Below are 10,702 nucleotides of genomic sequence, written 5' to 3' on the forward strand. Positions count from 1 at the left end.
ACCCAGAAGTCTGCCCACTGCACACCCAGAAGTCTGCACACTGCACACCCAGCTGTCTGCACACTGCACACCCAGCTGTCTGCACACTGCACACCCAGCTGTCTGCACACTGCACACCCAGCTGTCTGCACACATCAGCCACTCTGGCCACCAGAAGAGCATCTCAGGCCTCTTCCCAGCATGCAGTAAGAACAGGCAGGGGCCTTCTAGGACAGTGGCTACTGCATCAGAGTGGCAGAAGCTCCTATAAACACTTTAGGCCCAGAGCCAAGTGCTCTCAGGGACTCTCAGCACACCAGGAGTTTTCATGTGAGGTCAGATAGGGAAGGATTTGTTTACATGAAAGGACTCTGTTCCAGGCCACCCAGTTCTGACTAGTCAGGCCCCACCGAGGATATACCAGCTTCCCAAAGGTTCCGGCACCTTCCCCTACGATTTTCAGGACCACAAGTCACCAATTCAACTCCCCTTCTCTTCCTCCTTATGGCTGCCACCCCTAGGTCAGTAAACCTATGTGGACAGCATCTTACCTTCTCACCGTCTTTGCCAACTTCGCCTTGTTCCCCTTTGTAGCCAGTAGGCCCCTGAAAACAAGCATGGAAGTCACCGTCCCTAGACCCGTGGATGTCCCCGATCTGCCTATGCAGAACCAAGGACTATACGGCCAGTCAGACGTGAGATTCAGAATCCAAGGCCAGAACCAGACAGGGAAACTGAGGCCCGGGAGAGTTTGTGACTATGCTTCCCAAGGACCCCCAAGGAGTAGGGTTTCTGACCTTTCAGACCAGGCCTGGCCTGGTCACACCAGCTTCCAGTGTGTCATTTGGATAGAGAAGACAGGATGAGCTGATGAGTATATTTCCCCCACAACAAGGCTGAGTCTAGGCTCAGACTTCCTAAAACCCCAAACTCCACAGCATGAGGGGACCCAATGGCCTCTGTCAGTGGAGATATGTGCTCAGCCTACAGCTTCCCACTCACCTTGAACCCTGGCATTCCTGGGGGTCCAGGAGGGCCTGGAGGGCAGATGGCAGGACACTGTGGAAAAACAGAAGGGTTAGACCCGAGACAACTGGGGCAGGATACCAGTGGCAGGGGGTGGAGGGGGCTGAAAAGGACCTTTTCACTAGTGAAGGGGACCGTGGACGAGCCTCAACAGGGCCCCATTCAGTGCTGGGCATGAGGTGTGGTGAGTGACTGTGGAGGGCTGGAGGGCAGCCAGTCACCTTCCCTCACTCCCTACAGACAGACTCTCGATTCAAAGCAGCTGTTTACATCCTGGCTGTAGCTCCACAAAGGGGCCGTCATGTGACCAGGCACCTGGAGGCTGTTAGGAGGGATGCTGTGTGAACCCAACCAGTAGCACCACCGCTCTGGTTTGACAGCAAATCCTGCGCCAGATACCAAGACACTGTTGGAGGTTTCTAGCTCACTTCACGCTGAACTGGCCAGGGCAAGCCTGGGTATACAGTGGTACTGACTTCCAGCCCATCTCAGAGGCTCAACACTACTCATCTGGAAGAACCCTCCTTTCCCTTTCTAGGGGATGCTGAGTGAGGGCAAAGAACAGAGGGCAGCTGACCATCAGGGTCAAGCGAAACTGCATCGGATGAGGATGAAACCAGACACAAACCACCTCCTAGGGACTAGAAACGCCCTGCAGCCGACGAGGCCTGTTGGCTCCCCAGGGCAGTGGCTACTTACCACATATAACTGAGAGGAGCTGAGAAGACGCAGAGCTGCCACCCGATGGAACTGTATTGCCTAGGTGTCACCTCCCCGTGACTATTAGCTTTGGGGGGGACCACACAGGTGCAGATGGTAAGCAGAGAAGATGAGGCCAGGCTTGTGCCTGGAGCCATCTGCAGAGTCCCCAGGGAACTCTCTCTGGGGCCTTACTGATAGGGAGGGAAGCAGGTCCCTTTCTGGGTAGGAACTCTGTCTTGGAACCCCGCCCCCTAGCAGTGGCTTCCAGCAAGACTCCTCCTCCAAAGCAGGACCATCCCTCACAACCCCCCATAATCACCCCAAAGCTTACTTGAAGATCAGTAGCACCTTCAGGGAGGACTCCAGGGTTTCCCTTGAACATACAAAGAAGCAGTCGGTGTCCATCCACCCCCCGCCCACTCTGTCTCCCCAGTGCAACGCACTGCTGACCCCGCTGCAGCGTAGGTGACCTTGAATGCTGTGCAGCCCACCTCTCACTTGCTTCTGGGGAGTGGCACAGACCCTGGGCAGGGATGAAGGTGGGGTCCAGCCTAGTTAGTCTAGGCTACCTGACAGAGACCCACCCCTCCTCAGTACTTACAGGAGGTCCAGGAGGTCCTGGGGGACCAGGCAGGCCTGGGAGTCCAGAGGGTCCCTGCAGAGGATTCATGGCTCAGAGCAGAGCCTGCCCCACTGAGGGCACCAGCTTCACCCAAAGTAGAGGATACTACAGCTCCCTCCCCCTTTTTTAAAAAAAAAGATTTATTGATTTATTTATTATGTATACAACATTTTGCCTACATATATGCCCGCATGCCGGAAGAGAGCACCAGATCTCATTATGGATGGTTGTGAGCCACCATATGGCTGCTGGGAATTGAACTCAGGACCTCTGGAAGAGCAGCCAGTGCTCTTAACCGCTGAGCCATCTCTCCAGCCCCGTCCCCCCACCCTTATTTTTTTTAAAAGTTTTCATTTATTTATTATGTATACACTATTCTGTCTGCATGTATCCCTGCAGGCCAGAAGAGGGCACCAGATTTCATTACAGATGATTGTGAGCCACCATATGGTTGCTGGGAATTGAATTCAGGACCTCTGGAAGAGCAGCCAGTGCTCTTAACCATTGAACCAACTCTCTAGCCCAAGCTCCCTTTATCCTCCGTGGATGAAGCCTGTGTTGGTATCCACCTGTCTGTTTGCAGCCCTGAGTCATGGGTGCCTCTCTGCCTGAGCTTCAGCCAGTGCCCACCAAGTATGGGGGGGGTGGGGGAGGGAAGGTAACAGAGAGGAGAGAGTGTACAGGAAAAATGGAGGGAACAGCGTGAAGGTAAGCAGGGGTAACAGGGAGCCTCTGGTTAAGTGTGGGCACTAAGGCTACATGCATTCATGCAGTGGCCACACAGGGAACAGTCACTCACCGGGGGACCTCGCAGACCAGCTCCACCTGGGAGGCCACTCACTCCTGCCTCTCCCTGGAGGAGGTAAAGAAGAGAGAGATGGGCAGCCTGTGACCCTGATGGAGGGAATCCTACCAGGGCTGTATGCCCTTTGAAAGACCAGGACTCCAAGTGTGAAGTAGTCAGGTCGCGCCCTAAGAAGACCACTGTGCCGAGATCTGGGATATCCCAAGATCTGGGCTTCAGCAAGGGCTGCTCTGGGAACTTACATTCTTGGGAGGGGCCAAGGGGGCAATGAATACTCACAGGAGGTCCAGGGAGGCCTTTGCCCTGCAAAGCCAAGAATGCACAGGTTGGCCCTGCCACCCCCAAGGCAATTTTGAGGTCTAGAGAGAGGGAGGTACCTGATTTGGGAGAACCACACCCACTAACGCAGAGGCCATAGCCTAGATAAAGCCCAGGGGAGGCTGCAAGAGACCCCCAAAGATGCCACCTCACAATGACTATATACAGAGGGGTTGGTACTTACCCCAAGTCCTGGTGGCCCTGGGGGTCCCAGACTTCCCTGAAGAGGAAAATAGGGGTCTGAATACACAGGGAAGAAACTCTGGCCTTTGTTTGCAGACCCATTTTTCCCTCTCTGGAGCCTAAGTCATAACTCTCACGAGGTGGGGAGCAGGGATGGAAACCTATATAGAAAGAAAGGTTCTGCTGTCCTAGAACCCAGGTGAGTGTGGAGGAAAAGCACGGCCAAGAAAGTTGCTAGTGGGTGGGCAGAACCAACAGGAGGGTAAGACACAAAGACAGGCGTGAGCCACAGTTAGTCCCCTGGACTGTCTTCTGGGAAGCTGAACCAACACTAGCTTGCAAAGCTGCTGAGATCACCAGCTGGGCAGACAGGGTCTAAAATGACTGGTTTATCAAGAGTGGGGGTACACTCTGTTCCTCACATTGCAGTCAAAGTGCCCCCCCCAGACAGCCTGGGACCAGCCCACCCCTGGCTGAACCACAGTCGCAGCCCAGGTGGCCACTAGCTTTCATTCAGGTACCCACACATCTGAGTACCCCATGCTAGCTATGGGCGCGTGTCCCACCCACGCCTCCAGTTCTCTGAGCTCTGTGCTCATGGCTCCCTCTCCCGCGGTGAAGAACTTGTGAACGGGTCTGCCCTCAGAAGCATCGGGAAGAGAGAGCCAATTTGCTAGTAAATGGGGGATTCAGTGAAGGTGGTCAGACTCAGGGGATGTGTAGCGGCTCCTCTTGGGCCGATTCACCCAGGGTCCTGGCGTCCAGAGACACTGAGAGGAGGGACATCTGGGGCTCACCCACACCTGTGCCCCCAACACCACACCAGCTCTCCCTGCCAGGGTCTGAATGCCATGATGACTCTAACCAGGGGCTGTGGGGTTGCTGGAGACAGGGAGCTAGGGGCTGTCCACTCGGCATCCTCCCCTGAAGTGGAGTTAATGGAACAGGGAACGGCCAGTGCAGTCATGGACGTCGTCCGCAGAACCTTCATCCTGATCGCCCTTGTGGACCACCTGGGAACCTTACCTCTGGGCTGCAGCCATTGGAACTCAAACACTTACCCGTTCTCCAGGGGCACCTTTGGGTCCTGGGGGTCCATCCCTCCCGGTCAGGCCCTGGAGAGGTAGGGAGGGGGTGGGCTCAAGAAACCACCAAATGAGAAGCACATGCCATGCCCAGGAAGAATGAGCCACAGGCTCTTTTTTTTTTTAAAGATATGATTTCTGTGTATCCCTGGCTGTCCCAGAACTCACTCTGTAGACCAGGTTGACCATGAACTCACAGAGATCCACCTGCCTTTGCCTCTGGAGTGCTGGATTCTTAACTATGAATCCAGAAGGCAGAGACCACTTTTAATGGTCCCTGGTGTACATGGTGCACCCAGGGCACGAGGAGGGGGTGGGGCCAGTACTGCTACCAAATCCCAAGATGACAAAACAAACAGGTCCAGCAGCCCAGCCCTCAGATCCTGCTTGGCTAGTCCCAGAGCCAGGGCCTTGAGTACACCACTATCCATCAAGACGTCAGGGGGGGCTTGGAGGAACACCCGTGCGGCCAGCATGGAGCAGGAAGCCTGACAATGGGCGCTTGTTCTTGGATCAGTAAGACCTGATGCGACTTCCAGTCACTGGAAGCTGGGTCTGTCCAAGCCAGAAGCTGGCAGCGTCTGGGATGAAGGCCAGGGACCCCTATTGGGAACTACAGCAGCTTCTGTCAGGACAAGGTTTCCTGCTTGAATAAGCCCAGCTGCAGAACAGCAAGGAAAGCCTGACCCTTGTTTGGGCTGTGACAGGGGTGAGGCGAGGTAGGGATGCAGTAGGGGGGTAACACTCACATCCACACCAGGCAGTCCTGGCAGTCCTGCCTCTCCTGGCTTCCCCGGCTTCCCTGAGGTCCCTTTGGGCCCCTGGTAGGAGGAAAGGGCAGAGTTATGCAGGAAGTACCTGGCTCTAAGCTCTAGCCTCCATCAAGGAAGTCAAGTCCTCTCCATGTCAGCTGCTACCCAGCCACGACGATGGGCTCCTCCCTCTGCTGCTCCACTGCCCTGGAAGGTTGCCCCACTCCCATAGCATCTACTGAATATTCACCGAATGGATCCAGCCTCCCCAGCAAAAGACCAGAAGGTCACCATATAGGAACGCCAATGGGCTCAGAATCTTCAACCTACCCAGACACAGTGGAGAGAGACCTATGGGGCTGTACTATCTCCTTTCTCTGGTTTATCTGGACACTGGCACAAAGAAAGCTTCCAGCCAGACCTAGCACAGAGTCCCCTATGCTCCCTCCCTCCTCCCCCACTGCCAGGCTCTGGCCTCAGGTCTCCCCTGGGGCAACACAGGCTTGTAGCAATGAGGGCAGGGGATCAATGCCCGTCTGTTTTCTGTGTTCATCTCTTCCTTGCAAACTGGAAAAGCCTCACTTTTCCAACCAGGGACACTTACTGAAGGGCCAGGCAGACCTGGGGGGCCAGCTTCTCCCTGCAAAAATGAAAAAGACCACATGTAACCCCCGAGAATAGGAAACCCACCTAGAGCTGGGCCATTCTCCAATCCAGTACTGGAAGCTGGACCCCTGGAGACATTATGGGGAGGGGATCCCCAGACCCTCTCATTTCTATCTGGAGGACTCTCCTCTGTAGGCAGGCAAGGATGGGATGAGCTAGAAACAGGCTCAGCCACACAGCATTTGAGGGTCACTTGGGAACACTCCACAGGGCTCCTCTGCACTGACCTAACGGCTTTGGAGATAAAGTAGCTGTGGCTAGCTAAGCGTCTTGACCCCATCTGTCTGGGAGATGGCAGTTCCTCCCTCATTTTCCAGAAAGGTGTCCCGGGAGCCTCATCACCTGTGGATACCTACTAGGGTGGCTGAATCTTTCAACTGAGACTTTATGACTATTTTAAGTAGGAGCCTTAAAGCCTGGATGCTCAGCTACAACAGAGGGGCTTCAGAGGGTACGGTCCTAGGCAACCCAGCTCCAACATGGCGGGCCAGGAAGGGTGTGAGGGAGCCCATGGTCATTTTGGCTGAGCTAGATACTGGGACTCTTGGGGATACTGAGAAGAGCTCAGGGCACTCGTGGTGAAGCTTCCTATACCCCTCTATGGCGTCCCCAGGAGAATAACATGAATGACCGACTGGAGGCTGCCCTTCCTGGAGAAGACCCTATGAGATGCCAGATGATGGGCGGATGTGGGGTGGACGATTTCAGTAGTCTCCCCAAAATGTTTGGGCCGTAACTGGAACCAAGACTAGCTCTGTTCTCAGTCCCAATAACAACCCCAGGTCCCCCAGAGTAAACCCTAGAATACGGGAGCACATGCACCTTAGGGCCCATACTTTTAGCCAAGGACCACCCTGCTATCGGTACCCCAGGATCGACTCCAAAGACAAATGAGGTCTTTTTTAGCCCCACTAGGGGTACCCTGTATCACCCTAGCTCTCAGAGGAGGCGCTTGCATTTGTGGCCAAAAGGCCATGAGTCTCAGGGTACCTTCCCCATTCCTCTCCCAACTCACATCGATGCCATCCTTGCCGGGCTTCCCAGGAGGCCCTTGTGGACCAGGGGGGCCTCGAGGTCCCACTTTCTGAAATTAAGATAAGTTATTAGGTAGCCCTCCTTTCCACCATATCAGCCTCCCCCTCCCCGCCCCCGTCTCATCTTCCTCAGACCAAGTAATTCTGGGGCCTGTGACAGTGGCCCTTGACCCCCATTCCTGCCCGCTAGAAAATCCCAAAGTCTCCACAGTCTCCTGGCGCGGAGGTACAGTTTATCCCCGCTAGCTCCGAGTGGCTGCGGGCCCGCAGAGAGTCTCCAGGAACAAAGGCAACATTGTCCTGAGCTAGGTGGTAGCGCCGGCAGCGGCCTGACCCGGTTGGGCGAAGACAGTGGGAGTCCAGGTTCATGGTCCTCTTGTTCTGATGTCCAGGAGGCTCAGCTGCATCACTAGAACTCGCTCGCCGGAGCGAGGCGGCGAGGAGGCTACCATAGATGTCCTCGAAGGTCCGCGGCAGCGGAATTCAGGGTTTGGTCCAGGAGGTTCGAGCTGGCCCAGGTTATGACGTTCGACGTACAGCCAGCCCTATCTATCCCCGACCCGGTCGGCACCCGTGGGCTCGCGCTCACCTGTGCGGAGGGGGCCGTCAGAAGCTGCCCCAACAGTAGCAGGGCTAGGACGGGAGCTCCGGTCATGGCTGGCTGGCGGGCGCTCTGAGCGGATGGCGCCTGGCAGCAGGGTGGGGAGAGGGGCTGGGGGCGGTGCGAGGCCGAGCGCCCCGCCCTGCCCCGCCCCACCCGCGCACAAGCCCCCCATTCAACTGGGCCCACCTGGGCCGGCGGGGGGCCACATGGGCTGGAAAGAAAAAAAAACCCAGAAACATTTTCCGGCCCTCCTCTGAGTTAAAATTATCCTAGGACAGCGCGTTACACACACGCACCTTTCAGCGCACAAGAAAGACTCTTTTCTCTCCCACTCCTCTGCCAGATCGTGGCCAGGAAGAAGCGCCACAGTAAAGGACATCTTTTGAGAACTGCGAAGGGCACGCCCAAGCTGCCCAAATCCCAAGAGGATCACGGTGGGTAAATCTCCCTTGAGGATGCCTACCACGGCAGACAGCCCAGCACTTCTGGCTAGTCATCCCTGCCCTCTCTCTTAAGCTTGGATCCAGGCTCTAGTTGGGGTAGGGGTGGACCGGTTCATTTCAGCCACCACTGGAAAGCCTCATAATTATGCTGCACCCCGATCCCCAGGAGGGAGCAAGAAGGAAGAGGAAAGCGGCAGCCTGAAGATCAAGGCGATCAGGGCTGCGGAGAGAGGACCCAATGTTAGGGCACGCCTGGAAACAGGTCTCCACATTGGTGGTCTGTCCTTTAACCTAACTTCAGAATGTTTTACTAAATTATGTATGAGTGTTTTGCCTGCATGTATGGTGTATGCATGTGTGTTATGTGCGTGTCTGGTGTCCAGAGATAGGAAGATACAGATGTTTGTGTACCTCCGTGTGGATGGGGGGATGAAATCTGAGTCCTCTACAAAAGGAGCAAGTGCTCTTAACTGCTGGGCTAACTCTCCAGCCCCTTCCTTCATCTTTCAGACATCTAAATCCCCTATGGGGTTTGCCAAAGCTGCAGGATCCCAGCCTACCTGTCCTTTTCTGGGAATCTGAATTTCCTGAGTAACACTGCCCTGGGTTTACAGGACATGGCAGAAGCTCCAGCTGCAGGCAGGGATCACGTGACAGAAATGAACAAGAACAGAGCAGACAAGGGAGGGAGAGAGGGAGAAAGAGGGAGAGAGAGAGATGGGGGGGGGAATGGCCCTAACAGAAGCTGTGGCTTTCACCTGCCAAGTGAGGTAACAGGAGATCCTCCTTCCAGTATCAGGCACCCCACTGCCTTCTCAGCCCTGCAGCGGGAGTTTGTGAAGGAACACAAACTGAGGGGAGAGAGCAACTCAGGCAGCAGAAGCCCCACCCACATGGTCTGAGACTAGGATGCCATGACTCCTGTAAAGGACCTCCTACCTGACCCAGGTTCCTGGGGCACCACAGTCTAGGTCTTCCTGCCCTCTCAGCTTCCAGCATGTGGCACAGCTGGCCTTTGGGTTGGGTCTGGGGAGCATTTTTGGCACTTGAAGCAGGGTTTGTCTTCAGCACCCTCACATCCTAGACCTCTCAGGTCCAGGCTGCCCAGCGCTTGCCTTGGAGCTGTGCAGAACTGAAGCTTTACCTGTTTTGGCACACTCTTGTTCTGAAAGTCAAGTGAGTCGAAACGGCCAGCCACTCCTAGAGCCCCTCCTCACTTTCAAGTGTTGATATTCCCCATCTGACCCGAGTCTCAGCCACTGAGTCAAAGATGCTTGGGCACTCCAAGAGGGACCCCAGCTGGAGTAACGAGATGCCTTCTCTCCATCTCTCCATCATCTATTTCCATTTCATGATGGAAGCCTCACCAATGAGCCAAACCACAGCTGAGGGTCCGGAGGCCCACAGCCTGGAGCTGACCTTGGGAGGGCACTGTCCACAGCATCATACAGTGACCTTGTCAAGAAATGGCACCTGACTCCTGTGTTCAACTCAGGGAGAACTGTGATCCTCTCCCCCAGAACACCCAGGACTGGACTTGGTTGCCAACTCATTTGCACCGAGACGTGTGTGGCCCTCTCCTCAAGGTCCACAAAACTTTTTACGTGACAGATAGGCACCGGGGAGCTAGAAGGGAGGAAAGTCCCAGGAGAGAGAAGCTGTAATGGAATGCTGGTCTGATAGGCCACATCCAGCCCCTGAAGATCAGCGGAGATGGGTATGACACCCAGCATGGTCCCCAGCCCACCCAAGAGAGTGATGCACCAGGTGACAAGCTGCAGGTAAAGTGCTGCTGATCAAACCCTGTATTCAGGAAGGCTGTATGCAATTTTAGGATAGGTCTGTTTACAGCGCCTGTGCCCAGAAAGAGCTGTGCAGCCAGTATCTGCCAGGCTCTGTACGGGCTAAGCAGCATGTGTGTGGCACTGGCCAGGCTGCTCTCAACTTGGGGGAAGAGGGCAGTCTAAAGGAAAAACTCACAGAACCCACAGACAACCAAAAAACAAAGTCTAAAGAGTTTATTCAGAAAAGGCCTCACTTGGCACCAGATTAAGAAAAGAGGCCCCTCCCCCGAGACCCTTAGGATCTGTTCACAAACACGGGGCTCAGAGGGCAGTGGGGGAGGACACAGTGAGGTAAGGAGGGTTCTGAAGGCCATGGCCTTCCCTGAGGGCAGGGCCTCAGTCTCCCTGGTGGCTGCTTCAGTGGCCACCAGGGAGAGGCCAGCACTGGGGGCACCAAGAAGAGCCAACAACAGGGCTCTGGGACTCAAGACAACCCCTGTAGCGGGTGGAGCAGGACTGAGATGCACCTCTAAGGCTTTGGGGGTTCAGCAGAGGTCCCCATCCCTGCCAACTTCTCTGACTCACCCACTGAGACTTCTGTGGTGTCAGGGTGTTCCACCAAGTTCCCAAAGGTACCTTGCTCTACTCCCACCTGGCTTTCTGGGTCCTCTGTCCCCACCTGGCTTTCTGGGTCCTCTG

General features: G+C 55.4%; 2 protein-coding genes across 5 annotated transcripts in view; both read right to left on the bottom strand.

The window, feature by feature from the left end:
• The window catches only part of Col9a3 (collagen type IX alpha 3 chain), a 25,652-nt gene extending 16,813 nt beyond the window's left edge, over window positions 1–8,839 (bottom strand). The window contains exons 1-14 of one of the 2 annotated variants that reach the window (XM_026787243.1): window positions 8,780–8,839; window positions 8,073–8,439; window positions 7,762–7,987; window positions 7,154–7,222; window positions 6,077–6,112; window positions 5,470–5,541; window positions 4,697–4,750; window positions 3,637–3,672; window positions 3,414–3,437; window positions 3,129–3,182; window positions 2,309–2,362; window positions 2,039–2,080; window positions 982–1,038; window positions 531–584 (exon numbers count right to left, since the gene is read on the bottom strand). In XM_026787243.1, coding sequence (XP_026643044.1) covers window positions 531–584; window positions 982–1,038; window positions 2,039–2,080; window positions 2,309–2,362; window positions 3,129–3,182; window positions 3,414–3,437; window positions 3,637–3,672; window positions 4,697–4,750; window positions 5,470–5,541; window positions 6,077–6,112; window positions 7,154–7,222; window positions 7,762–7,987; window positions 8,073–8,155 — 861 coding nt within the window. In that variant the 5' untranslated portion in view covers window positions 8,156–8,439; window positions 8,780–8,839. Of the gene's footprint in view, window positions 1–530; window positions 585–981; window positions 1,039–2,038; window positions 2,081–2,308; window positions 2,363–3,128; window positions 3,183–3,413; window positions 3,438–3,636; window positions 3,673–4,696; window positions 4,751–5,469; window positions 5,542–6,076; window positions 6,113–7,153; window positions 7,223–7,761; window positions 7,988–8,072; window positions 8,440–8,779 lie in introns of those variants that run through there. The other variant, XM_005362740.2, reaches the window with a different exon arrangement.
• Window positions 8,840–10,222: 1,383 nt separating this feature from the next.
• The window catches only part of Ogfr (opioid growth factor receptor), a 7,193-nt gene continuing 6,713 nt past the window's right edge, over window positions 10,223–10,702 (bottom strand). For 2 of the 3 annotated variants that reach the window (XM_026787293.1, XM_026787295.1), the window contains exon 8: window positions 10,223–10,702. This exon is cut by the window's right edge and continues 1 nt beyond it. In XM_026787293.1, coding sequence (XP_026643094.1) covers window positions 10,533–10,702 — 170 coding nt within the window. In that variant the 3' untranslated portion in view covers window positions 10,223–10,532. The other variant, XM_005362742.2, reaches the window with a different exon arrangement.

This window comes from Microtus ochrogaster, linkage group LG8, assembly GCF_000317375.1.
Source record: "Microtus ochrogaster isolate Prairie Vole_2 linkage group LG8, MicOch1.0, whole genome shotgun sequence".
Classification (NCBI taxonomy): domain Eukaryota; kingdom Metazoa; phylum Chordata; class Mammalia; order Rodentia; family Cricetidae; genus Microtus; species Microtus ochrogaster.